The 27504-nt window shown below is 41.2% G+C and overlaps 4 protein-coding genes across 6 annotated transcripts in view; 2 read left to right on the top strand and 2 right to left on the bottom strand.

Moving 5' to 3' along the window:
* Positions 1 to 12758, bottom strand: part of tmem117 (transmembrane protein 117) — a 33149-nt gene extending 20391 nt beyond the window's left edge. The window contains exons 1-2 of one of the 3 annotated variants that reach the window (XM_068314224.1): positions 12456 to 12758; positions 10938 to 11257 (exon numbers count right to left, since the gene is read on the bottom strand). In XM_068314224.1, coding sequence (XP_068170325.1) covers positions 10938 to 11217 — 280 coding nt within the window. In that variant the 5' untranslated portion in view covers positions 11218 to 11257; positions 12456 to 12758. Of the gene's footprint in view, positions 1 to 1764; positions 1930 to 7292; positions 7344 to 10937; positions 11258 to 12455 lie in introns of those variants that run through there. The other 2 variants (XM_068314226.1, XM_068314227.1) reach the window with 2 other exon arrangements.
* Positions 1934 to 3840, top strand: LOC137593376 (P2Y purinoceptor 6-like). The gene has a single exon (XM_068312035.1). It carries the CDS (start codon positions 2764 to 2766, stop codon positions 3838 to 3840), a length of 1077 nt encoding a protein of 358 aa, XP_068168136.1. The 5' UTR covers positions 1934 to 2763.
* A 1255-nt stretch (positions 12759 to 14013) lies between the features above and the next one.
* Positions 14014 to 21292, top strand: twf1a (twinfilin actin-binding protein 1a). The gene is made up of 9 exons (XM_068312848.1): positions 14014 to 14122; positions 16042 to 16122; positions 16249 to 16427; positions 17192 to 17287; positions 17380 to 17484; positions 19477 to 19602; positions 20028 to 20178; positions 20263 to 20384; positions 20580 to 21292. Exons 1-9 carry the CDS (start codon positions 14098 to 14100, stop codon positions 20745 to 20747), a joined length of 1053 nt encoding a protein of 350 aa, XP_068168949.1. The 5' UTR covers positions 14014 to 14097; the 3' UTR covers positions 20748 to 21292.
* irak4 (interleukin-1 receptor-associated kinase 4) lies at positions 21290 to 26867 on the bottom strand. The gene is made up of 11 exons (XM_068312846.1): positions 26560 to 26867; positions 25740 to 25885; positions 25437 to 25598; positions 24888 to 25048; positions 24740 to 24804; positions 24217 to 24331; positions 24020 to 24129; positions 23289 to 23475; positions 22745 to 22807; positions 22332 to 22496; positions 21290 to 22121 (listed from the first exon to the last, which is right to left on the bottom strand). Exons 1-11 carry the CDS (start codon positions 26718 to 26720, stop codon positions 22059 to 22061), a joined length of 1398 nt encoding a protein of 465 aa, XP_068168947.1. The 5' UTR covers positions 26721 to 26867; the 3' UTR covers positions 21290 to 22058.
* Between the last annotated feature and the right edge of the window lie 637 nt (positions 26868 to 27504).

Below are 27504 nucleotides of genomic sequence, written 5' to 3'. Positions count from 1 at the left end.
ACACACACACACACACACACACACACACACACACACACACACACACACACAAATTGAGGCTGTGTGAGCTGTGATCTGGTGCCAAGAGTGGCCATCTTCCCGGGAACAACTCTTTGGTTTCTTTTCTTTTTTTTCTGCAGCTTCAGTCAGCATCCCTTTGAGTTACAGTTCCTCGGAGAGCTCATTCTGATGGTGTAGACACACACACACACACACACACACACACACACACTCAGACCAAAGCAGAATGCTCCATTTGTTTTCCCATTAAATTCTGGCTGGTTTATTCTCCAATAGTTTTACATGCTGTTCAATCTCAGCTTGTTCACTTCTATTTGTTTTCCCATCGCGCACATAAAAACAAACGTGTTTAGGTTCCTATGAAGATGAAGATTTTTTTTTTTTATTAATGCGCTGCTAAAATGAATAAGCATCTTCTTTCTGGGTTAAAATGCTTTCAAACGAGAGCTGCTGTTAATTTTTAGCGGTATTACTGGTAGAGAAAAGAACATAAACCTTAATATTACCTGTTAAACTTTTTTTTTTTTTTAATGCAAAGGCAACACAGCGTAAGGCCACACTATAAGTCCTGCTCTGTGGTATTTCAGGGCTCATCACAGATGCAAAATTGAATTGACTTGCATGGCTGAACTTAATTGCCTCCAGTGCCAATGAGCCCGGCCTCGGATGCAGGAGCACAGTGTGTATCGGCAGATACCCACTGTTTGATTCCCTGCACGTCCCCTCAGTAGTGGACTTCAACAAGGTGTGATTCAAGACCACCGTCTACCTCCAAGGCTGGGCTCAGTGAGGGGCATTAGGGCATCCAGGGAGGAGGGGTCTCTCTTTCTCGCACGCACGCACGCACGCACGCACGCACGCACACACACACACACACACTTTCAAATAAACATTAAAGATGTAACTGTGTCTCCACCTGGTGGTAGTAAACAGACACTGACTAGCAGGGAGTTTTTTTGTTTTTTCTAAAGAATATTAATTCAACCACACAAAAAAAAAGCATCATATTTTACAGCTCCTTAACAAGAACAGACCAAAACAAAGCAGATTACATGAAATAGATAAATAACTATTTACAATGGGAAAAAATAATGAAAAACAAAGTGATTCGTGTAATTATTAGAAAAATGTCCCACAGATCTAAATGATTTTCTTTCTTTTTGGAATTTGTCCAGTAAAACCCTGGTTATTGGGAGGAAACCATTTTTCTTTTTTTAAATACAGGAGAGAGATGGAAGGAAAAAGTGTTTTAGTGCTTTTACCTGTGTTCTCATGTGTGATTTGTAACAAACCAAACCAGGTAAATAAACAGCTCCTAAATATGTATTTAAAAAACAAACAAACCCTTATTCCCACTTGGACAAAATTATCTCATGAGCTTTCTGATGTTAGGGTTCTGTTGACAATGAGATCAAGTAATTCTGGGAAGAGTTCACATGACTTAAAGGAATGATTGTCTCATGGGACACCCAGAAGTCCCGGAGCCAAAAACGCCTAGCGTCCAGTAAAACCTACCAGCTGACCGCGAACACACAAAGACACACAATTACTTTAGTTGTATGGGATGTTATCACCTTAGTTTGTTTAAGTCTCCATTTGCTGCATGACACACACGCGCGTGCACACACACACACACACACACACACACACACACACACACACACACACACACACACACACACACACACCAGTCCCACAGGCAAGGCAGCACACTGACAGCAGCTGACAGATGAGGAGCATAACCTGGTAGGAGCAGGAGTGGAGGTGACCTGGGATGTGGTCCCCGTCTCCGTTCATCGTTACACCGTCTTTCAACAACAAGTCTGTCATGGCTGAAGACGGCAAGTACAAGCTTTATTTCTGATTACCTTAAACATTAAAACACACTCACATGTACAGTTAGCCTGATTGATCATTTATTACCTGATATAACTGTTTTTGTCAGAAAGTCCATCTTTTGAGTCAACAGCTAAAACTAACATTAAAGTTCATCATTAGAAGAGAAGAGGTGAAAATCCTGCTTTCAGACAGAGGCGATCCGGCCGAGTCATAGGAGCTGTTCAGATCTGCTCACCAGAACAAATTGAATGCATCGCGTCTGATTAGGTGCAAACAGAGGCCGACACAGTGGAGGCAATAACCTGAGAGTCCCCAGGTGTCTTTGTTCACTACAGACGGTCACGCATTGGCTTCCTGGACCCGCTGAGGAGGCTGTGGAGACGGTGGTGGCAAATACAGCTGCAGTACAGAGTGAGAACAGGCCATTTAAGTCTGGAAGCAGCGGCTGTGTCCAGTCAGTCAAACTCCAATACAATGGACTCCTTCAAAATAAAACTACACTTCAATTTTTGCAGAATTCAGCATAGGAATTAATTTTTTTAAAAGAACTACGTACACTGTAAAAATAATTGCTTATAACTGTCCTGACAAATCGTAAGTGTTGCAACCCAAATGTTAAGATCTGGCTGTCTCATTTGTCGGGATCGTTTCAGGGGAGAGCTGGAGTTACGTGTGTCCATCGTGGTGGATGTAACCAGTCCGCTGCTGAACTGCATTATGGGTCGAGTAGGAATAAGCGTTCTTACCACATATCTTAAAATCTGTGCATGTCAGCCGTGGTTGTTGCGATGAAGGAAAGACTGTGTCACTATGAGAGGGCAGAAAGAAGACGAGCATCCGAAACCCTTGATCAAAGTCAGGTTAATACCAGCTGATCTATAGCAGGAGTCGAAAACGCGTTCCATGTCTGTCCGCCGTTCTGACGTCTCTATCCTATCAGCTGACTCTACCTTCTGTCCTTTAATCCCAGACATGTTTCTGCAGTTCCTGAACCACTCGACAGTCATCTGCAGCCAGTTCGGGAACGGCAAGTGGTACTGCTACATCCTGATGGTGCTTTTCCTGATCGCCCTTCCCTTGGGGATTCTGGGTAACATAGCAGCCCTGGCCAACTACACCTGCTTCAGGATCACGTGGAGCACCAGCAGCGTTTTCCTGTTCAACCTGGCTCTGTGCGACTCCGCCTGGATCCTCACCCTCCCTTTTTCCCTCTACTTCACCTTCCAAAGGCCACACCTCAAAGACATGGAGATCTTCTGCCAGTTCAAGAAGATGTCTTTCAATATCAACGTCTACGGCAGCATCAAGTTTCTCACCCTCATCAGTTTCGACCGCTACATCGGAACGGTGCATCCCATCAGCTCTCTTCGCTGGTGGGACGTGGGTAAAGCTAGGCTATGCTCGGTGTGTACATGGGTGGTGTTGATCCTCAGCTGCGTTCCTGACTTGGTGGTAACGTTTGCTATCCAGCGGCCGCGAAACATCACCTTGTGCACGGACCACATCCAGGGCCCTTTGATCTACGTCAGGACAATCAGTATTATCAGGACCATCGTGGGCTTCCTGCTGCCCTTCTGCGCCATGCTGACGTTTTACTTCCTGACGGTTCGGGTTCTGAGGCGTCTAACCCGGGGCAGGAGGCTCAGGGGAGCCCAACGGACAGGAGGGAAGCCTCTGCGGCTCATCACCGCCGCAGTTCTGGTCTTTGTGTTCTCCTTCGTGCCGTACCACGTCATGATCGTCACCCTGGTGATCATGAGGACACACAATCAGATCACCTTCTCCAACACCGATGTTCTGTTTGCCTCTTATGAGTACCTGGAGGCCATGTGTAGCGTGAGTTGCTGCCTGGACCCGGTGTTGTATATCATGGCGAGCGAACAGTTCCAGAAGAAACTGCTGGCCCTGAAAGGAGGACGATACAAAAGACTTTGCTGCAGGACCAGTAGGAGAGTTGGGACAACTGAGCTAAACCAATGACGGGCTTTTTTTTAAATTCCTTATTACATTTTATCGTGTGGACTCTTCTGTTACACATGAGCCCATGATAAATGTTAATTTTGCAAGTAAACTCTTCAACTGAATCCCTACAATTAAAAAGATATTACACTGGTCAGTGTAAAATCAGTGTTAAACCACATGATGGTATATTTTCCATTTTAATAAAAACATGCTGTTTGGGTTCTCTCCGGGTCTTCTGGTTTCCTCCCACCTCCAAAAACATGCAGTTTAGGTGAACTTCTTGGTTCCAAATTGTCCATAGGTGTGAGTGAATGGTTGTTCATCTTTTGTGTGGTTCTGCGATGCACAGGCAACGTGTCTGGAACAACTCCTCGTCTAATGCCCATAAGCCCACTGGGATAGGCTCCAGTGATACTGAAAATGAATGAATGAATATTCTGATCTTCATTTTGACATTTTACATCTTGCCTGCAACCAGTATCTACTTGTTTAGCTGATAATGTTGTCCTGATGATGTCATCTACATACCGTCGTACTGTATAAAGGTTTAGTAATGGCCATCATACTTTCCCAGGAGCCAAGTCAGCATATTCTAATTTCTATTTATTCAGTACAGAAAGAGTTGAATGCAGTGATTTACTCCCATGCAGACCAAAGTTAATCCTCCAATCATGGAACGATCGAAAGAAAACAAGGAAATCTGCTTGCTAATGTGCTGAATAATTGAGAAGCTTCACAGACAAACAAAGGAAAGTGGGTTTTTTTCTTATACTTGCCACTCTGCTGCATCCCTATTGGATCTGAAGCATCAGAACATCTCCTAACGCTCCTTGGGGATCCTAATGAACATTCTCACAAAAGGCACAAACCCAAATTGGTAACGACGCTAGCGCCAACATCACTATTCATCACAGACGCACTGGGCTGTAGTGTCACTTGAGAGTTTGGGGAATAGCCATGACTAAGGCCGCTATCTTCCCCGGGAGCTGGACTCCTCTGTAAGTAAGCATCTGGATAATAAATCATGGGTGGGAAATGACAACACAACTCCCTCCACAGGGAGCCTGAGACCAGCCTGCTATACCAGAGTACCTAATCCAGTGCAACAGTTAGAAGACCTCATTAAGTTATTGATAGCTCGGGTCCAGACCGAAGGAGTCAAACATCAGGTAAATGAGCAATTTCCTACCGGCTGGCTTCCTTTGTTTGCCAGCTCTAGTCAGTATTGCCGTCTTTGTGTCCCAGTCTGCTGCGCAAACACCTTTTGTTATTAGGCCTCTTCTGCAAGCACACAGACACGTGGTTTAATCCACGAGGGACAAGGGCAAATACCGTCTTTCCAACAACGTCGGCCATCTGTAGCTTTATGAAACCACAAAATAGAAAACGAACCGCCATTTTAATTTTGCGTTTGTATATCAAGAAGATTTTTCTTTAATGTCGTAAAAGAAAGACATTACATTAATCACATTACTCAGCACAGACATTACTGTATAGGTCCATGTTGTATAAGGCATCAAAAACATCAACACCTGAGAAATTCAGACAGGAAGTAAAAGATTGGGGAGAGCCGGGCGATGACACCACATCAATCAGACGTTATTTATAGAGATGGAGGACGGCTTTGGGGTTGTGGAGGCTGGGCAGACAGAAAACACATAGGGCAGCATAAGGTTGATGAATCTTGCATAATCAGGAGGCTGATAATTATACAGAGAACTTCACATCAGCGATACGGATCAACTCGCAACACTGCAATCTGAGGTTTCCTCGATGAAACATTGTGTAACCCTGTTAAAATTTATTCATTTCAATTAATAATTTCCTGAATTAAATAATAAGTTAGATAATCAATATCAGTTAATAACTATAAATATAATAATATTTAAGGGTAAAAAGGTTAAAATATTAATAAATATAAATACAATATTTGAAGTTAAAAACATTAATTCTTTTTGTGAAGAGAAATGTTATGCTCATGTGTTAACTACTCTGCTTATGTGAAATATGTGTTGATGTTTTAAATATGTATTTGTTTATGTTTGAGTTTTGGGGAACGACCGCATTACATCCTGGGTCAAAGGACACAGGGGCGAGCGACTGAAAGAGTGCCGATTTAATGAGGGGAGAGACACGCGACCAGGTGTGTGTGATCAGTGTGTGATCAGTGTGTGATTGGTATGTGTTTAGTGTGTCGTTAGTGGTTAGTTGGTGTGTGGGGAGTGACTAGTGGGAGTGAGGATGTTTTTTTTGTGAAAGTTATTTGATGCATGAGTTCAACCCGAACTCTCGAAAGAAGACAAACGTGGACAATAGTTTTATAAGCGTGCTAGCAACTAGCAACCTTGAGGAGCAAAGTCTGTGTAGAAGGACCACACCTGCCACCATCGCCTTCACCACACCTGCCACCATCGCTTCCCCTACATCGGCCACCATCGTTCCGTCTGCTTCTGTTTGGGACCCTGTGCCTCTGAGAAACTCAACTCTAAAGGAAGGTACCTCTTTCTCTTTCTCTTTTACCTGAAAGGTGAAGCAGCCATTTGTTTGAGGCTACACCGCACACAAGCGACGTTTGGGCCTGCAACGGTTGCATTATTTAAGTTGAACTTGAACTGCCTTTAATGCTGTTTTGTTTTATTATATTGGGCCCTTATTTTGTTAATGTGATTATATATTGCCTATTGAGCTGTGCTTTTTGTTGTTTGATATTGAAGTATATGATTTTCTACCTTAAGTAAATATTCTTATTTCTATAAAACAGTTGTGTTTCTTGATCGAGGTATCAATTTAAGTTTAAATCAAATAATTACGTTAAAGTTAAGATTAAGGGTTAAAAGTAAGTGAAGCCTAACAAATATACTATAGAAACCCACATTAAATAAAGAACACAGGTTAGCCACCTCTCGCTAATAGAGAAACCACTCTAGAGAGGCGCTACAATTGCAGAGAAGAGACAAAAATATTCAGGAAAATCGATGTATCATCAAAAATATACGTAATTTTAAAGTCCGGCGCTGATCAGAAATTGAATTAAACTGCGACCACTGCTTGCAGGTTTTTAAAAATTTTTTTTTAAATTTTTGTAATTTGAACACCATATATATTAACAAAGCTAACAAAACAAAATTTCATAACAATTTTTTAAAAATTAAAAATCCACATTTTTCCTGCCATATTTTTGAAGGGATTTTGAACTGTTTTCACCCCACATAAAACATATTCACACACAGACCTTTGGAAAACCATTAGACATGAAAATATCTGCAGCCACGCAAACCTGCAACTCATCGCTATATTGATTATTGATAGGTGCCTTGATTTAATGAAAAAAAAAGTGGAATGTATTCCATTTACAATAATATAAAACAGAAATTCAAGCCGCGGTTGGCAACGACAATACATACACACAAAAAAGTATGCAAAAAGCCTCCACCCATCCACTTGAACAAACACACAGTCATCCTTCTGACCTGCAGCCATGCAGCGCCGTGCAGAAGCCAGCCTGGTCTTTGCATGGCTACAGTAATAACATATGACAGAACCCAGATGGTGTCCTGCAGGCGACAATCATCAAGTTGAGAGAAAAGGGACAAGAGGAACTCACACAACAGAGCAACCAATCAAGTTTCTCGAACTCTGCGTCTCATGCGCACGACTGAGGCCAGCATCCAATAGCATCGGGATTTACGGAACAAATCATCACCTTGTTGCCTGGCGCATTTTTTGCCATTAAGGTCATTAAAGTGGAAACAGGCAGTTGCTGAATGAATGGAATTACTGTTACGTGAAACTGTGAGTGCAAATTTCCAATTATCAAAAAGTGTCATGAGATTTATGGGAAATGGTTTAACGCTTCAGAGCTTTATTGCTGCGTGACCCTGCATCACTGACAGAAACTGATCATAGGAGATTTTTTCATATTTACAATAATTTCACACAGATTTTGGCATATTTACACAACCTGAAAAACAATTTCAGTGCTTTTGAGCACAAAGAAGAAAAAAAAAAGAATCTGCTGAATGCTTCTGTTGCAAAGAGGCTACAAAAAAAATACACAGTCTCAACAATACACTTTAAAAAGGAATTACTTTACATTCTCGAGGACGCGGTTGATCATGCTTTCATGTTGTCTTTTAAATACGAATCCACAGACAGTAGCCTGTTGGCCTAGCTTAGCCTAGCTTTGCAGGACATGTCTGAAGATGACCATTTCCTCGTATTTGTCTTCACACAATCAGAGAACTCCTGCTTGATATTTAACAGCAGGACAGACAGGTGGTATTAGTGAGGATAATTCTGTTCGAGGTTAAGATGAATGTTTGGATTTGACAGAATCTCCCCCCCACATGATTCGACCCGTAGAAATGGGACATTCTGAGAAGTCGTCAAGAGAAGGTTTAATCGCCATTCGCTGTCACTTCCCTCGATTGTGGCAATAAGTGAACCTGCCACCTTAAATCAATCACTTTGTAAAAAAGTATCTCAAAATGCATTTATTTTTGTCCTCTGTGTGTGTGTGTGTGAGTGTGTGTGCATGAGAGAAAGACAGAGTAATTCACCTGTAAATTACTGACTTGTCTTAAAGCCTCACTGTCATGCTGATGACAGTCTACTATATTATATTATGAGAGAAGCGAAACACCTTTCACCTTTGATAAAAAGTATTATCCAAACGTTTTATGTTTCCAATGTGAAATCTAATATTGCCCGCATTATGCTTCCATCTAAAGTGACTTTGACTAAATTGCATTTTTCATTTCTCATTGAGAAATTGAAACAAAATCTTAAGTAAGATGAGGATCTGCACCAAGGAGTTCCTGTCTGAAAATAGAAAAAGATGGCTTAAAGTGATCCACGGCTGAAAGCACACAAACACTCCAGCTGAAATCGACAGCTCACACACCCTCCGTGACCTCAGACTTCATGCAAATGCATAATGACAGCCAGTCGGCCCCTGAATGACCAGAAGTCATCGGCAGCGGTTCACTCCATTAGAGAGCACACATCGCTTTGAGTGGCTGATCGGGACGGCGGCACGCTGCTCCTTGATCCTCGGCTGCAGTTTCAGATCACAAAATCTGTCAAAGGACATTCATCTTCAAAAGTTTATCCTCTTTTTGTCAAAGGGAGAATAAACCTGCACGTCTTGTGGAGCGGTGCAATTGAAAAGCATGACTGATGTGATGACTGCTCCTCAAGGCGGCGGCTAAATATTGTGGTACTGAGGAAGAGGTCCAGAAATGCTTTTCTCGGCAGTCATGAATTATGCAGGCGATGTGTCATTTTTCAAAAACAGGAATGATTTGTGAAGCGTCGCTGAAAACATATTTAAAATGACAGGAAAGACCGGGCTGCTCTTTGTATAGACAAGAATCCACTAAAAACAGAGGGTGGATGCAGGTAACAGGCTTTACTACAGCATCCTGATGTGCAGTGACAGTGGAGGGGGAGTATATGTGGGATGGATCTACTGTATAATAGATGACATACCTTACAGTGGGTCTGGTTCTAGAGTACAACCCTTACGTCCCAACTGAGCTGAGATTACATAACTGATCCGCACCGGCCTCCTCTCTCTCTGCCCTCTGCCACAGATTCTCGTCATATGTCCTTTCTTACATGCGCAACTCTCATGCGCACACACGCACACACACACACACACACACACACACACACACACACACACAATCTCAGAAGGAATACGTACATTAGAATAGATCAAATTCAAATCAATAAATTAATTCAGACAATCAGACAAGCAGTGACAAGAGAACAGCGATATCCTCATTTTACTCTCAAAAAATGCAAACTGAAATATTGACCAAAATAAAACCCTCTGCATTCATGGGCTACTCCAAATATCTCAGATGGGATTTTTTTTATTTTTTTAAATAAGTCCACTCGAGTCCAGTTTATATTTGCTGACACCAGTATAGAACCCACATTTGGTATAGAACCCATATTTTTCATAAACAAGCGCCCTAGGTTGCTCTGTGCAGATTTTTTTGATTTTTTTGATTTTCAATCTGATGATTAAAAATCTATTTTTCATTTCAGATTTAAGTGTCAAAAAACAGCATTAAAAATATCTCCAAGGATTCTACATGCAACAACATTCAATAATCCTGAATCCTGTGGATGAAAACTGGATTCTAAGTAGGGAAACATAGCATTCAATGAAAATGAGGATAGAGCAGCTGGTTATTATCTGATCCAATAACTCGTCCACTGTGTACAGGAAAGGCACAGCTCAAAAAGCAAATATTCATTTCCCCTCTGAGTGAGGGTTCTGTATTTGCAGAATGAATCCTGTCATCTTGGCTTTCTATATCTGCTCAGAGGAGATGATCACCCTTTCCCCTTTCTCTGCCTCCCCCCAATTACAGTCATTAATTGTTCATTTCGAGAAGGACAGGCAATAATAACCGAGCCTAAGTGAGTTGTGAACTGAGTCGGAATTTAAATAGGGACTTGAATAGGGAAGCACCGTGAACTGCTCCACAGTTTAAGCAAATGATCGGTTGCTGGGATTGGAGTCAAAGATGTACAAGTGGATGCTGAAATGGAAGAGGAGGGCAAGAGAGAGGAGGTTGGAAGATGTGAAGAAGATGGTGAGAGGAAATGCATCAAAGAGTCGAAAGAAGTGAAGAAACTGAACAACATGAGTGCCAGAAAAAAATACGGAGATGGATACTGTGCTGCAAAGCCTGAACAATACTCACTTAGTTATTATGAGATATTTTTTAGACTCTGGTTTTGTAAAAATACCATATTTGCAGACACTTCTGAAATCACTTTAAAAGCTAAAAACTCACACAAAACAAATGGTATGGTAATAAAAATATAATAATCACAAGCCTAACTGACACGGAAACAGCTGTAATTTGATCTGAGAGCTGATAAGACAGAAGAAAGGCAGAAACGTGAAGATAAATATGAGTAGCATGGATACAAAGATGTCTTTAATTATGCTAGTACTGTATTCACAAAAAGCAGAGGGAGGTGTTGCAGAGCGATGAACAGCCATAACAAAAAACAACGCAGGAAGGAGGTTCCCTCCCTCCGGAGAGTCATTGCGCTGCACATTCCATTGCATTACTGTGCGGGTGACTTACCAAAGAGCTGGCGGTGGAATATGAACTTCCCGGCTAATAGACCGCTGATTATGGCCAGAATCCAGCACACTACTTTCAGGATGTTCCATCCGAGGCCGGGGTACTTGTTGAACAGGAAGGAGAAACAGTTCCCCACAACAATCATATGCGCCTCTGTCTGACTGTGAGACACGGGGTCCTCTGCAAAGATGAGGAAGTTGAAGAAGGTGACGAGGTAGGCCACAAGGAGACGCGACCACGGGTGTTGGAAATAGTAGCGAAAACAGGCATCTATTTCCATCCTGCTTGGACCCCCCCCCCCTCACCCGGCCACACTGCACCTGAAAGGCAGAGAAAGCGCATATTTCAGATACTGAGTCAGATTAACGGTTGGAATACAATTGAGGTTTGGCATGGATTAGGATTATGCAATATTCAAACAACTGTGATGTGAAACAACAACAGATTTGCGCAATAACTGAAGGGAAATGGAGGTACAAATAAAATAAAAAGTTGCATGACAATGAAAAGTTGCGGACTCTGCAGAAAACCTCTTTAAGAGGTTTTAAATCGACGGTAAGCCGAGATGTGAACGCTGTACCTGGAGCCTTGAGTCTAGCTGTGAAGCGCTGAGCTCCCTTAAAAGCATCTGACGGTTATTTATCTTTATGTGGAACACTTACCAAGCAGCTTCAGTCACTCATCCTCTGTATATTTAAACTCGACTTTATTCACTCACCCTTAAACTCCCAAATGACCTAAGGCCACCCCTGTGAGAAGTCTGACTCTTCTAGACAGATCTTTCCAAACCAGCTCCTGTCTTTGACACCGTTTCCCTAAATATCCATCAGTGGGAATTGAGAACGGTGTCACAGCTACAGGAATAGAGCCGGAATAGAGTGGAACACCCATGTGGATATTTAATTTCACCAGCATCGTGTTTGCTTTTGCACCTCTATTAGGGCAACCACTAGCTTTGCAATTGATGAATTATCCTGGTGAAATGCAAAATTAGTTTCCTAGACTTTGAAACCCAGTTCCTACTTTTGGGAGGACAGTGCTTAAAGTTTATGGTGATGGAGTATCCAAAGGAGGCCACGAAAACAGCAGAAACATGCAAACTGGGACTCAAGACTGGATAACATGATAATAAACTGTAATTTGTGTAATTCATAAAATTACTAATATAATGTAAAAGATCTGGGCTATATGTCCAGGACTAAGTTACATTCTGTAACACCATAAAATAATATATCAAACAATATTATAAGTGCCAATTTCTTACTGGACCACCAGGTAAAAGAGAATACACACATCCCATTTAATTCCACTACACTGATGACGTCAAATATCACATCAAGTCAACACCACGTATCTCGGAGATGACACAATAAACCGGGCTGGATTGATCTGATTACACAATTTAAATGTGGATGATCCCAGTCAAATCTGGAGCGGCCGAAAATTGCGCACGTCCCCGCAAACCAGCATCCCGTTATTTCACTGTGCGTGCGCGTCAAATCCCGCTCATCCACGCACCTGCTTCTCTCAGTCGACAGCCAGGACGAGGAGACCCTCTCCCGCACGGCTTTCTCCCCACATCAGTCAAGGAGAGGCGCTCTGATCATCCCAAACACGGGGAGATAATGGTGGGGCTTGGATGGAATTATCCTTGCGACCTGTTGTTGGTATAAACCAGAGGCGCCCCCAAATCCTCTGCCATTGTGCTGGAGCGTCCGCACGCCGGGTGGACTTCCACGGCCGGCTGCTTCGTCAGCGGGTTCCTGCCACGCTGTTCAGTTTCTGTGGTGTCGGTGGGACGGAGGATGGAGATGGTTGGATTCAAACGGCACGCATAGCATCAGTGAAACGCCATGCGCGTCAATACGAACACAACTTCCGATCACACCTTTCGAAATAAGATGAATAAGAACAGATGTTTGTTTGTGTAATATAGTTGGGTAACAGCTACACAAGCTAAAGTCGCGATCAGTTTGCTTACATTAACAGCATGGCATTTAAGTCTGTTCATATCTTCTTTATGAAAATGAATAAATTTAAATTGATCTCTTGTATATAAATTCTGCAGTGTAAAAAAAACGCACGTTGTGGCTGTAGCAGGGTATTTCATGCTCTTATTTTGAAGGTGTTATGACCCGGGTCGTGTCCGGTGTGACACAGCTGACGCTCCCTCCGGTGACAGGATGGTTCTGTCGCTGTAAAATTCATTATTTTATTAATTTAACCACGACTAGGAGGGACAAATATGAAAGGCAAGAAGCTCGGGGGCCTCCAGATGTTACAGGATTTCATGCCAAATAAGATTTGCTCCCACGAGAGACGGGAAATATCTCCGTTATCACGAATCTTCTTCTCCTTTCTTCTCCTGTTGACCCTATAAATACTTCAAATCCTCCAACAGTCCAGAGGAATGGAGAGTGTGGAACAGAGGTGAAGAAGCGTGTACAGGCAGGATGGAACGGGTGGAGAAAGTGTCAGGTGTGATGTGTGATAGAAGAGTTTCAGCTAAAATGAAAGGAAAGGTGTACAAAACTGTGGTGAGACCAGAGATGATGTTTGGTCTAGACTAGACAGTGTCACTGAGGAAAAGACAGGAGACAGAGCTGGAGGTAGCAGAGATGAAGATGCTGAGGTTCTCAGACCCAAATCAAAATAAAAAAAGGAGGTCTTACAAAAAAAATGGGTCAAGCAAGAGAATCTAAATAAGAAAATAAATAATGACAACAACAGTAACAACACCAGTAATAATAATAGTAATACCAATACTACTACTACTACCACTGCTACTACTACTAATATTAATAATAATAATAATAATAACAGTAATAGTAATAATTATAATTCATTCATTCATGCATGAAAGAATTATGACAAAAAGAATGAGAAGAAACACAATACAAACGTTTATTTTTCATACTTGAAATATATTTTTATGTAACACTGTTGTACTAAATTATTAAATAAATGTCATTATAACTTTCTTTTCATATGGAAAAAGTTGAAAAAATTAATTACATAGGGAGTCTAAAAGTTGATTACAGACGAGTTTGGATCTTGTGACGTCATCAACAGGGCGGGACTTGTCAGTGTAGTTCAGTTCCTGGTTCTCTCTGGTTTCGCCTGATCAGCTGCTTCTCCCATTTAACGGACAAACGACATAATGTCACATCAAACAGGCATTCAAGGTAGATGCGTTTATTCGTTTTAACATTGGTGTCTTCGGGTTTTTTTGCTTTTTGAGTTGTGTGACTTAATTGCGAGCTGCATAGACCTGAAAGCGCTCATTGAAGGAAGCTAGCGACTAGTCAGCTAGCCTGATTCAGCTAGCTTGGAGCTACCGTGCTGTGTGTGATCAGCGGGGTCCTATTTGGGCACTTGCAGCAGTCTGAAATAAATCTTTGTGTTTATCCAGCTTGTGGATCATCGAAACTATAACAGCATATGTATATATATATTTATATCTAAGTATGTATATATTATTGTTAAAATAGCGCAGAAGCCTTTCAACCCGTAGCTTTTTTTTTTTTTTTAGTTTACACCTTTAATTCCTGCAACATTAGTGTGTCCTTCTGAATGCATGGGCGACGCCTTCCTCTTAAACAAACTCCCTGCCTGGCAGGTCGGCCGGTGTTACCATGACGTAGCGAATACCGCTGGTTTACCATGCAATATGCTATCATTAAGAAAATGTCATTCACGAGGGTGTGACGCCCTTTTATGACGACTGGAGCAACACGGCGTGGTGAGCCCCTCTGGTTAAAGGTAAAACAACTGTTAAGGTGAGATGAGAGTAGATTGTAATATGTAAGATCTGTATCAATCAATCTGATTGTGTGATTACCCTCAGTAACGATGGATAATACACGCGTTTGCCCCAAATATACCTCATTTACTGACCACTGCAGTGTCAAAATTATGGTCATGTTCCCAGAGGAATATTGACACATGCCACATGGGCATAGACCTGTAGTTCTGGTGTCTTCCTAAATTTAAATGCTACAGCCGTCTTCTATATTTCTAAGTCAGGTGATTGTCACAGCCGCGCTAGAATGATCCAGGACTTCCTATTAAACCAAGCCCTTTTTTTTTTCTTTTTTTTCTTTTTTTGCATGGTTGGCCTCATTGTCCTTTCAAACAATTACAGTATGATTACACGTAAGCTCCATCTTCCTCACAGATGGCAAGATGATGGAATTCAACTCATCCTCCATACTCTTCAAGTCTCTAGTTATCAAAAGAGGCAAACAAACTGAGGCATCATTAAATTGCCGCCCTGCGTCCGTGGATCAAAGTGGATGCGGTTGCTTTAAAACCCATAAAGAATAATTATGTTACACGTTTGCAATTCTAAAATTCTCCATTTTTCAAAAGCAGGGTCATTTGAAGGAATACTGCAGCTGTTGCAGCTTTGAGTGCTAATAGGAGAGCTGGTTTTTTTGTGCCTGCAGTTCAGGTCAAAGGTGTCTTTAGTCAGTCTTGAGACAGATTTATAGAACGTTACCCAACAAGCCTCTGGTTGACTTAATCAGGCCTGTCACAGTCATCACACTATGTACTTGTTGAACTCATCCTTTCATTTATTCATACATTCATACATTTATTAAACTTTTTTGCTTCCTTATTGCCTGCTTACATTTGTTTGAATGTCACCAGCTTTTTAGCCAACATGACACACACATAATGATAACAATACGACACACATGGCTGTGCCATTTTTTATTAGTATTATTATTAGTCGCATAAAACCTTTAAACTACAATCATGTCTTTTATCATAATTGTTTCAACTCACTGGGTTTTGTAACTGTTTGGAAATCATACTCAATTTTTTTTAAAATTTAAAACGGCATGCAAGGGAGACCGGAAGGTTTTCTGTATGTTAAAGCCAAGTGAGATGATAATTGTGTATTTTTTGTGGAACCCTGGCCCGTCTGGTTTATGTGACTGTCCTGCTGCTGTGTGAATGATCGTGTTAATGTTGTGTCCAGCTGCCTATGTGAATGGGTGAATGATGGCTGCTGTTGTAAAGCGCATTGAGTTGTCAGTCAAACCAGAAACAGGCTCTAAACCCATTCACCATTTACCCTTTCCTTGTCTTTACCCAGCGGGAAATGATGTGAAGGGCATCTTTGCCTCTGCCAGGAGCGGAGAAGAGTACCGAGTCTTAAAAATAGTCATTGAAGATGGTAAGTAATAACGAGTTCATACAAACCTCCATAACTCTACAAAGATGAAGGGCGGCTTTAAGATGCCATCATGACAAACATATGCAAGCATTTCTGAAATTTGTGTGGCAAATATCTACTTTCCAGAGGCGTTGATTCTGGGCTCCACCAAGAAAGCATCACAGACATGGGACAAGGAGTACGACTCTTTAGTGCTGCCCCTCCTGGAGCCTAACGACCCGTGCTACATCCTGTACCGGCTGGATTCCTCTAACAACCAGGGCCACGAGTGGCTCTTGCTGGCCTGGTCGCCGGACAGCTCGAATGTAAGAAAACCAAACCGCAGTTTAATTAAACGCTTTCCGACCTCTGTGTCATCTTCTGCTTTGTATGGCGGATGGGTGGGGTTGCCCACATGAAGGCAGCCATTCGTTTTATGCCCAATAAACAAACAGCGATGCATTCTTTACCCTTTCTTGACCCTTTCAGTATCGCATGAGTCACCTCATGAAATGTTCCTTCATTGCAATTGAAGCTGCAGTAAGTAGACATTAAAATGTTCCTATAGCAGTGGAAAGGGGAACTTTATGAGGATGGACCAGAATAGGGTTCCATGCAGGATACCGGTGCCGAACAGCTCGGATTTGTTCTGACTCTCCTGACTGACGGTAACATTCCTGAGCTGTAGCAAAGCTTGGAGCTTCAGGTTCAGGCTTGTCTGGGAGCTCCAGTCACCTCAACGCCGGCACGTGATGCTGCCTTCGCTAAATCATTGGAATGTGTTTTTGTTATTATTTATTTTTGTCCGACTTGTTGGAGAATTATTTTACTGATTAGATTTGTTAAGTCAGAGTTTTTGAGCTGCTATGGCACAAGTTTGTTTGAGAGGCATTTTCCCCATCACAAGTTCCATCATGAAGCAATGATTTTTGTAAATTGGGGGGTTTTTTTGGGTGGGAAGGAGATGTTTGTGAATGAATCCTCTTTACGATGAAGTGTGTAATATGGTAAAAATAATGGTACTCATCACTTAAAAAAAACACATTTTTTTCATGATTTCTCATCCAAGTTTTCCTTCTATTCTTAACAGGTGCGACAAAAAATGTTATATGCTGGCACCAGAGCCTCACTGAAGAAAGAGTTTGGAGGGGGGCACATCAAGGATGAGATTTTTGCCACCACAAAGGTTTGTCTAATGGCAGCAACAGTTGAAGTGACATGAAGCATGATAATAATAATAATTTAGAGCCGTCAAACTTTTTTTTTTTTTGCTCTCAGGAGGAACTGAATCTCAGTGGATACAAAAAACATCTGAGCGCTCAGTCTGCCCCCCTGCCCCTCACCAGCGCAGAAGAGGAACTGAGGCAGATTAAACTTAATGAGGTGAGACCGCCAAGTCCAGCAATGAAGCAGTTCTGTCATTTCTCACCTGTCGTTGCCATTTGAGATGAAATGATGCGCCTCATCGTGCCGGTGTTGTCGAGTTGTGGAGCGGGCATGCGTCGGGACTGTTCTGTGCCTGTTGTGAAAATGGATGTCTATATATACAGCTGGAGTCCACCTTTTCATTGCATCAGGAGCAGTTTTGTGTTACAGAGAGGGCCGGCAATGATCCTTCTCAACAGTTCAAGGTCAGCAGTGGTGCCAGAATGCACCCCCCCCCCCAGCAGTATCGACACACTGCAAAGACACTGATGCATTAGAAGACCAGGATGCTGGAAGGGATGAATCTATTGGGATTATACTGCTTACGCCCACAGCTCCATAGAAAATTGTGTTTACACTCATAAAACCATTTTGCCTGAACAACAGAGTGGTTAAAGAGGATCTCTTTATGGGTTTTCAGATTGATTAGCTCCACATGCTAATGTGAATGCAGCATCTTTTGTTGTGATTTTGAAGAACTGCTGTGATGTAATGCCCCTGATGAATGTTCTTAATATCTAGCTTCCCTGACATTTAAAGTTAGACCAGTTGACGTGACCAAAAGTCACCATCTTCTGAAAAACGCATTGCTTGTCCTATAAAGAGCCATTTGAAACCAGTAATCACACACTTGAATTATAGCATAGATGCAACAGTTACCAGATACCATTTTTAACAAAAGGTTGTTTTTTTTTAAAAAATCCTTTGTAATTGAATTTTTTTTTTATTGTCAAAGCCTACCTTTAAAGCCACTGAGGGGCAGAGTCAGACAATTATTCTCGTCTTTGACCACGTAGCATAGCGGTCAAAAACTTCTGCTCTCACTTGTTCTACATAAGATTAGCTTAAAAACGGTTTCTATGTGTACATTAATTGGATAGAAATGATATATATTTAACCAATATATTTAAATTTCTTGTGCCAAATAGCTGTCAATCACAGGCCTCCCTTGTGAGGATGTCGGCTTTATTAAATTAATGTAGACGGTCTGTGAAGCTTTAGGGCTGTGTCTGATGGACTCCACTGGACAAAGAAGAAGTAGAAGCAGCATTAAAAAGGAATTTTTCAGACCTCGGGGTGACTTTCCTATAAACTCCCAACAACTTTTTTTTTTTTTTTTGTTGGGAGACGCTGCCAATTCTAATAGCTTCTTTTCCTGTCTGCCACATAAACAAGAACTGACTTTGTCACCTTATATGGAAGCGCTCCGAGTGGACGAATCTACGGTCAATTAAAAACAGCAGAGTGAATAGGAAGTGCGTTCTGTGCTCGACCAGCTGTTGAAGTAAGATAGTATACCATTAATCTGCACTGCCTGGGTGAAAAAGAGGCTTTGAAAAATGTAGCCTTTCTGTGCCTCGGAGACTGCCTGCTTTTTACGAAGCAGATGGATGAAAGACCCACAATCCTTTTTGGTATGCGAGGTAACTACATTTGAGACTCAATCACGTTTGCACGGCATTTTATTCTGCGGGAACAGGGCACTAAAAATAGATGCAATCCATCAGCATAATCCACCAGCATTTCCAGTCTTGTGTGATTTCATGGATGCGCCTTGTCACTCTCAATATAAGCACCTCATTTATGATAATGCTTTGGAATTCCAGCCACTTGTTGTAGGTAAAAAACCTTTTTAACGTTTTACTCTATTTTCATTTCTGCAACATGACAATAGAATGGCCAGTATAAACCACTAACAGCTCCAGACACAACTGCTCTGCTCATCACTCATGTCAGCATAACATAAACGAGTGAACTTACCTGAATGATGCACATTCTTTTCATAGATTCAATCATTTGTGTGTCTCTGAAAAATAAACCCATCATTAAATATGTTCACAAATAAGCACAGGTACCAGTCCTTCTAATGAATTGGAGTAATACTGTAATTGTTGTTTAATGCAGAATATCGTGACAGCTCTGTGGTGTGTTTGCTCGTGGTGTGTTCAGGTGCAGACGGACATTGGTGTGGACACTAAGACGCCGACTCTACAGGGAGTGGCCTTTCCTCTTGACAAAGATGCCCGTCAGGCGCTTGTACTATTTAATGAAAAGAAGATTAATTACATACAACTGGTGAGTCAAACATTCATGGATTCTGCTGGATCAGTCAAAATGAATTCTGTTATAAAATGATTGTTTGAAGAGATGCAGACATTAATGTTCAAGTGTTGTTTGGAAGCTAATATAATGAATTGCTTATTTTTGCCCATAAAGCCTTTGTTCTTCATGGTGAAAGTGTCAACGGGTCACATGATCAGAGCGGGGCAAAGTACAGAGGAGTAATTGTGGTGGTGCTGCTGACGCCATCTCTGTTCCCTTTGTTCGTCATCCTAAAAGCTTTTCAAGTAATGAGAAGGATTTTGTTCTGTTAGTCTGCTGTTAACTGAGGGTGAGGAGAGGGTTTATTCTTCACTGACCCCGTCTAGGTTTTACAACTGTCGCCAAATTAACACTGGGTTCATTTTTGGGGAGCAACCTCTCACTTCCTCTGTCAACAGGAAATAAATGCAGATCAGGAGCTGATCCAGGTGTCCAGCACGGCTCCAACAGAGGTGATGGACCTTCCGAGGAGAATCCCTGACGACAAAGCACGCTATCACTTGTTCCTCTACAAACATTCCCATGAAGGCGACTCCTTGGAGTCCCCAGGTGAACGAGCTCTCAACAATGTAGATGGTCCATAATCATTCCTGGTAAGATGCTGATGGATCTTCTTTCATCATCTTTTCGCAGTCTTCATCTACTCTATGCCTGGGTACGCCTGTAGCATCAAAGAGAGGATGTTGTATTCCAGCTGCAAACAGCCCCTTGTTCAGACGGTGGAGAGCATACTCCAGACGGATATCGAGAAAAAGGTGAGAAATGTCACCAGGTACATTCTCATTAGCCTGCCGACATTTTTAGATTTCAGACATTCCTACAGAATTAAATAATTCATGATTAAATGAGCATCAAATTCAGAACAGCACTGATTGGTCATAATTTATTATCATGACTGTTGCTTAATCCTTATTAAATGTTTTTTTGTTTTTTTTTAATCTGCTCTCCAGTTGGAGATTGAAAAGGGAGAGGAGCTGACTAGCGATTTCTTGTATGAAGCAGTGCATCCCACACAACACACACACAAGCAGGCCTTCGCCAAGCCCAAGGGGCCAATGGGGAAGAAGGGTCGCCGTCGCATCACCCGGCCACCAGGAGAGAGGGAGGACGACGATTAAAACAGACCTCAGCACCACTTGCCATCAACTCCACCCCGAGCACGTTCCACAGTGGAACATCATTTTGACGAGGGGGGGCACGGGATGGGGGGCGGGGGTTCTATTTAACATGCCTGTTTAAAAGAATAAGATCACACCTTCAGATTCTTCTAGTTCACCAGAGACCCAACTATGCACGCCAAGGACAACTGAGCAACGACATTCTTCAGAGGTTCCATTTGTAGCTTGCCAAATGGAAGCACATTCATGTGTTAGTAAAGTCACAAAAACATCGTACAAAGATTGAAAGTGGCCAAAAAAAATGTCAGTTTATACGTTTTTTGCTGGGTCTGAGAGTTTAGAAATGTTAGTGCTTCTAATGTGAACTTTGGCCAAAATGATTAAAAAAAACAAAAATTCCCATTTTCAGTTCACATGTGCAAATTCCTAACTTGCATTCCTTGAGTCTGTCATTCAATGTTATTTGTGTAATGTGTTGGAACGTTGGTCTCCTACCGTTGGTGCTCCAAAGCAGATAATAGAATTATCCCATTGTCCATTGATTAATTTTAACAGTGCATTTTATATTCAAAAATTGACTTTTTTGATATAACTGGTTTACATGAGAAAAAAAAAAAATCATCTGCTGAAAAACTTATTTTTCTATGCAAGTGCTGTAAATGTACATACTGTAGCTGTGTGATACTGATTAAGAAGCAGTTGGTGTGTTGATGTGATCGTCAGCGAGGATGGGAAGATAAAGACCGGGCTTCCAGAAATAATTTGTCAGAACCTCTCATATGTCTTACAAGGAAGCTGCTAAAAACTTCTCCGGTTCCAATACCTGACAGAATCCACATAGCCAAATAGAAAAGGGAATGTTATTAATACCTTGATCAATATGTTGCCACATCGACTTATCTACTGAATATTAATAATATTAGATAAGCTACTAAAGCTCACCTCACATTAAATGGGGACATCCCTTCATATACGTAAATGTCATAATAGAAAAAATCATGTTTGGTCTTACTTGTTGTCTGACAAATTTCTTTTAAAGAAAAATAAAATTCTTAAATGATTTCTTTAGTATTTCAGTTATTGAAGTCCTTCAACTTCTTCTTGATAAATACATGTCTGGAACAAGACAGCTAAGTTTATTTCAGCCTAACATTTAACACCGTGGAGCATTTGTACATCTAAACAACTACAAAGCTTACATAATTCACATTCAGTTACGGTAGAGGAGGAAAAAAAAATCTTTTTGCCACAGTCTTTGTAAAACTTGACGTATCTGTCAGAATGTGAGCTGGCGCAATGCGAAGCTACGCTTCACTGCTGTTCCTCCATATCCAGTGAAATGTTCTTGACAACTCCTTTAAGCTCCAACAAGACCTGTGGAAATAGATTTTAATAATCAATTATGAGACAGAATAGTTCATGAAAGTCTGCATTAACATTGGTATTAAAAGACTGCTACGATCCGCTCAGCAGTTTTTTAATAAAAAATAACAATTTTGCGGTATAGTTACACAGCCCAAGGCTGACCGATGAGGCTAGTTATAACAGGCCACACAGGACGTTGGCAGATGCCAAACAGTATACCTGTTTGATGACTGGTCGTCTGTTCTTCCTGTCGTGGAGGCAGTTACATGCCAGAGAGTAGACTGTCTCCCCTTGACTTGGCTCCACAGCTCCCATTTTTTTGTCCAGAAAGGCCTCAAGAGTCAGCTCCTCCTCTTCATCATTCAGATCATCAATCATCTCCATCTGGAGTGAGACAAAAAAAATCAAAAAAATCACAGGTGACTGAATGTGGCTTCAGAAGCTGTGAGTTGAGGAAATCACCTCATTAGCATCATGTTCATCCTGGAGGGAACCTGGCTTCAAAGATTCATTTAAAGGTTGCTATTTGATTATGATGATTGATACCACATTAATTAGGAGCAAAGTCTTATGCAAGCAGCAACTGGGGTTTGATTCATTTTTCGGTGAAAGCCTCTTTTTGTGCTGCTTACCAAAAGCTGTGGCTCACGGTTCTCATCGACTGGGGGCCATCCAGACAATATTTCTAACAACACCTGTGGATGAAAACGGACAAGGGGTTAATGATGGCTCTGGACGAGAGCGAAATCCTTTACTGGGTAAATGCCAGGAAAGTTAACAGAAACTGTAGTGTTTCCACTCCTGTCCTAATGACATATACTAGCTATATGTACGGCACCATGCGGAATGTCAAGTACATCTTTCTGTCATCAACAAGCAATAGCTGACAAGTTTGACATTTGTAGCTGCTAATACAGAACAGCTACGGTCATGGAATCGATCTGATGTTTTAACCGGACATAATGACAGATGATACATAAAATAGAGCTCTGCTTTCACAAATGGGAAGAAACTCATACTCTACTGTTTATGTCTGGCGCTTGTGTCAATGTCAGTAGTTTGGGGAAAGCATTTGGCTCCAGTAAACTTGTGAGTATATTTTACCCTGCCGTTGCAGTTTCTTGTTTCTCCGACGTAGAATCTACTTCATGTACCTTGGCGTGTGTTAAAACCTACCACTCCAAAGCTGAACACATCAGATTTAGGTGTGATCTCTCCTCTTAGCGCTTCCGGTGCCATGTAGGCAAGGGTCCCCACGACCCGCTCCGTCTTCATGGTTGTCGATGTCCGCGTGGCCGATGCTCTCGTCAGCCCAAAGTCTGAGATCTTTGCCACAAACTTCTTGTCTAACAATATATTGGCACTAAATAGACAAAATGGATTATGAAAACAAACAGACTTTATCCACTGTGTATCAAACTCGTAGTTCTATTTTCTATTCTGAGGTTTGATTGATGATGTATATTTAGCTCAGCACAAACGCGGCAAACAGCTAGCCAAGCCGAAGGAGAGAAAAAATCCACCGGCCAATTTCTTTAAAACTCATTTCATTTAATTTTTGCACATCAAAACTTTAAAACATACCCAAAATATCCGCTTTTACCATTAGGAATAGCTCAGCAATTGTTACGTGAGAAGATCAGAAGAACAGTTTCAGTTGTTAAAAGAAAAGACCTAGCCTTACTATTTATTATTTAATTAACTCATTTACTTCTTATTATTTAAGCCACACAAAATCGGTACTGTACAGATGCAAATATTATGTTTCCAAAATGGTTTTTTTTGTATGCTAAGCTAACAGGTTGCTGGCTATGGCGTCATTAATGACCATTTTCTTTGGATGTACCATAAACAATTCATGTCTCACGTGGGAATTATTCATTTAAAATGTTTAAGTAACAACATACCTTTTAACATCTCTGTGGACATGATGGTTGCTGTGCAAATACTCCAAGCCTCTTGCTGTACCTTCAGCTATCAAACATCTCTGTGGCCAGGAGAGTGGAGGACTTCCCCCCTAGAAGACGAATAAAACAAAAAAAAAGTTTATTATGTCTGTAAATAACTTCTGGTAAACCGACTGTGTCGTGCGGATGGCGCTCACCAAACAAGCTAGACGATCTAGGAGAGAACCGTTGGACATCAAGGCGTACACCAAACATGGGTGCTGTCCATCACAAGAAAACCCAACCATGTCAACCAAGTTCTCATGTTTCAACCTGTGGAAGAAACAACCTCATCAAACCACAAATTATTCACTATTCTAAGCCTTTTTTGAGTCTAAAGGAATTTTTTGACATTATATATTTGTTTTCTTCCTGAGATGACTGATAACTGTGAATTAACGAAGTTACAGTCAGAACATGGTTACATTATCTTATCTTAACATACCATAAACATAGGCCAAAGCTAGCTGGGTGCACTAAATACATCAACCACCACAGGCCTCTGGTCATATCAGACCAGCTTCTTTAAAAACTGACAATCCGCCCATTTCTCAGAATCCAGCTAATCCTTTAATAGAAGTAGAATCTATTTTGACAATTTGTTGGCAATCTGAAAAATATTCTGAGGCTGTAAGTGATGCAAATGCAAACTGGGTTAACAGGGGATGAAATGAAACCTACGCTTTCAGAGTTTGGATCTCTCGGTCGAACTGAATTTTCAGCTCATCCAGTGTGACGTCATCCATCTAAATGAAATGAAATGCTTGTGTTGTGATTTAAAAGATTTACAAAAATACGTGTGAAACCAGCTGAAGATACTTTCACTCACTGGTTTGAGCTTTTTCACTGCAACAGGTTTGTTATTTAGAAGACCTTTGTATACTGTGCCGAAGCCTCCCTCTCCGAGCCGGCATCCGCCGTCTGATACGTGACGGTCATCAAAGTTGCTCGTGATCCTCAGCAGATCATTGTAAAAGAAGCTGGAGAAATCTAACCAGGGTCATACAGAAAGTTACTGGATTCATTCATGTGGTTTGAGTGGAAACAGACAGGTGGAATTATTGGTTAGGTGCCAGTCTCACAAAGACCGTCAAAAATGTCTTCCATCACCAGTACACAGTACAGCACCAACGCTACAGTGTACAGTTCTCATAATTCTTTACTACTTCCAGTTTTACATTTTGATTGCATGATTTAGTGGTATTGCACATAAAAGATGCACATAGGATTATGAATACAGAAGTTGAGGGTTTTTCCACTGACCACTGTACTTCACAACCTTCTCTCATGTGAAGCTCTTTTTATGCAGATGACACTAACTTGACATAAAATGTCGTAGAATGTGGATAAACCAGACTTGAAGTGAAAGGACCAACACCTGTGTGGTCTGGTTGAGTGTTCTCCACTAGGAGCTGTGTCTGCTGAGCATCACTGCCATGCGGTGTCTTTATCTCTGGATCTTCCAGGAGTCTGGTTGGATTTGCGCTGTATGTTTCCACTGCTGGAAAGGACCACTGTGGCTCTGATGGGAGGTTCTCCTCTGTGTTGATGAAAGAAAAGGTGGAAAGTTGCTCATAGTTAGATCCGGGACAAAGATTGTCTTTTGACCGGCACAATAAGACACTGGCTTGTATATGCTCTTTAATAGTAATATATTAATTCTACACAAAGAAAGTCATACCAGGTAGCAGAAGACTAGCAGCAGCAAATAACTTGTGACTCTTCAATATGTCCACAAGTTCACCAACTGTACTGTTAGTGGTGCCCCAGTCAGCCAGGAGCTCCACAGTGGGGCTTTTACCCTGTGCAATAAGATCATCAAACCTCCTGAGAATTAAACAAACAGACAATGTTTTAAGATAGAGTTCAATGACATCCAGGTCAGGCTAGTCACAAAACCCTAGTGGCACACAGACCCCCATTACAATATTTTTGTTTCTTCAATACCTGTTTTGTAAATGAAATGTGTTACTATTACTGTCACTGCCATACATCATTACTGGTGCTGATGTAACTGGAACAACCACTGGTAAAGGTTTAACTCTTCAGTCATTTATCTTAATTTAAAAAAAAATTAAATAAACACAGTTTTAACATTCTAAACATATTTTATGGTGTAAAAATCACACGATGCATCTGTACATGACAAAACCAGACTGAAATCATTGAAATAGTGTGCATTTATTTTCTATTGCAGTCATCAACAATAACATTGGAAATAACATTGGCTGAAAAAAATAAATAAATCAAACTTGGAAAAAGTTTTAGCCATGAGTATTGGTGAATGGTTACGTCACGGTTCTGGGATTAGCCAATCAGATGCATTCTACTGCAGGTTATGAACCTGAACCAAAATCAACACCCTGAAGGCAGCGTTTTGGATAAAACTCTGTCAAATAAATAATTTAAAAAAAAAATTTTTTTTAAATAAATAATATTAATTAAATATATAACCAATCTTAGGAAGTTCTTTAGCTCGTCAGACACCGACGGTCACCCACCTCACATGATGCTGAGAGTACCTGAAGTCCCCGTTCGGCTTCCGTATGGAAATAATGACGTCTTTCCACTTCCCATGAGGGTCCAAAAAATCGGACAACTTTCGAAGTAAACTATAACTGAGTTTACGAATGTAAGTATCGGACGTTATCGAAACACTCATTTTACGGTACAACCTAAATCGATTGTGTGACACATGAGAAATTGTATTCACGTTATTGTATCTATTATCTTTACCTTGTGTTCCCAGATTAAAACAGAACAATTCTCTGCTGACAGTTCAGTGAACGGAATCTCCGATATTGAGTAACTTCCCTAAACGTAACACTCGAAGCCGAGCCCACTCTCCCCTCAATGCGGAAATACAGACAGAAAGGTAAAAGGTAAAACTTTCTTTTAAAGGAGCGGTTTGTGGTCTGAGCACCACTTATGTCGATCAGAGCAAATATGTAGGTGAAATGAAGACATGAAGGAGCAAAGAGAGACACACGAAGGAAACTGAGCTTCTTTCGTTAGTCCACCTACTTGCCTTGTAATATAATAGCGCCCTCTCGTGGCATGAAAGAGAATTCACAGAGAGCCGGACGTACTATGTATGGGTGTTGACAGGAGCGCCTGTTATTGTTTATTATCAAGGAAATATTAATATATTACATCAAAACAAGTCATAGAAGGACCATCACATTATATCTCGCACATATGAATTTCTTTGTGTTATTTTTACACACACACACACACACACACACACACACACACACACACACACACACACACACACACACACACATACACTTTTGCAAGAATTTATGGTTTCCAAATTCACTTATATTCACTTACAGTGATATATTAGCAGCCAAATGGCTCAAAATACTGTATTATCACTATTTAGAACTATTCCCCACAAGGAGATATTTATAAAAATTACAGGACAGTAATTTAAATAAAAA

This window comes from Antennarius striatus, chromosome 4, assembly GCF_040054535.1.
Source record: "Antennarius striatus isolate MH-2024 chromosome 4, ASM4005453v1, whole genome shotgun sequence".
Lineage (NCBI taxonomy): Eukaryota > Metazoa > Chordata > Actinopteri > Lophiiformes > Antennariidae > Antennarius > Antennarius striatus.
The sequence above is the reverse complement of the archived record's forward strand: the minus strand, read 5'-3'. Positions and strand labels throughout refer to the sequence as shown.

Coding starts and splice junctions, on each gene's coding strand:
- twf1a (XM_068312848.1), top strand. CDS start 14,098: ATGTCACATCAAACAGGCATTCAAG. Junction 16,123..16,248: donor AAAAATAGTCATTGAAGATG/GTAAGTAATAAC, acceptor TCTACTTTCCAG/AGGCGTTGATTCTGGGCTCC. Junction 17,485..19,476: donor GGCAGATTAAACTTAATGAG/GTGAGACCGCCA, acceptor TGGTGTGTTCAG/GTGCAGACGGACATTGGTGT.
- irak4 (XM_068312846.1), bottom strand. CDS start 26,720: ATGAGTGTTTCGATAACGTCCGATACTTACATTCGTAAACTCAGTTAT. Junction 25,049..25,436: donor CACTCAACCAGACCACACAG/GTGTTGGTCCTT, acceptor GACCCTGGTTAG/ATTTCTCCAGCTTCTTTTAC. Junction 22,497..22,744: donor ACCGTGAGCCACAGCTTTTG/GTAAGCAGCACA, acceptor GTCTCACTCCAG/ATGGAGATGATTGATGATCT.
- LOC137593376 (XM_068312035.1), top strand. CDS start 2,764: ATGTCTGTCCGCCGTTCTGACGTCTCTATCCTATCAGCTGACTCTACC.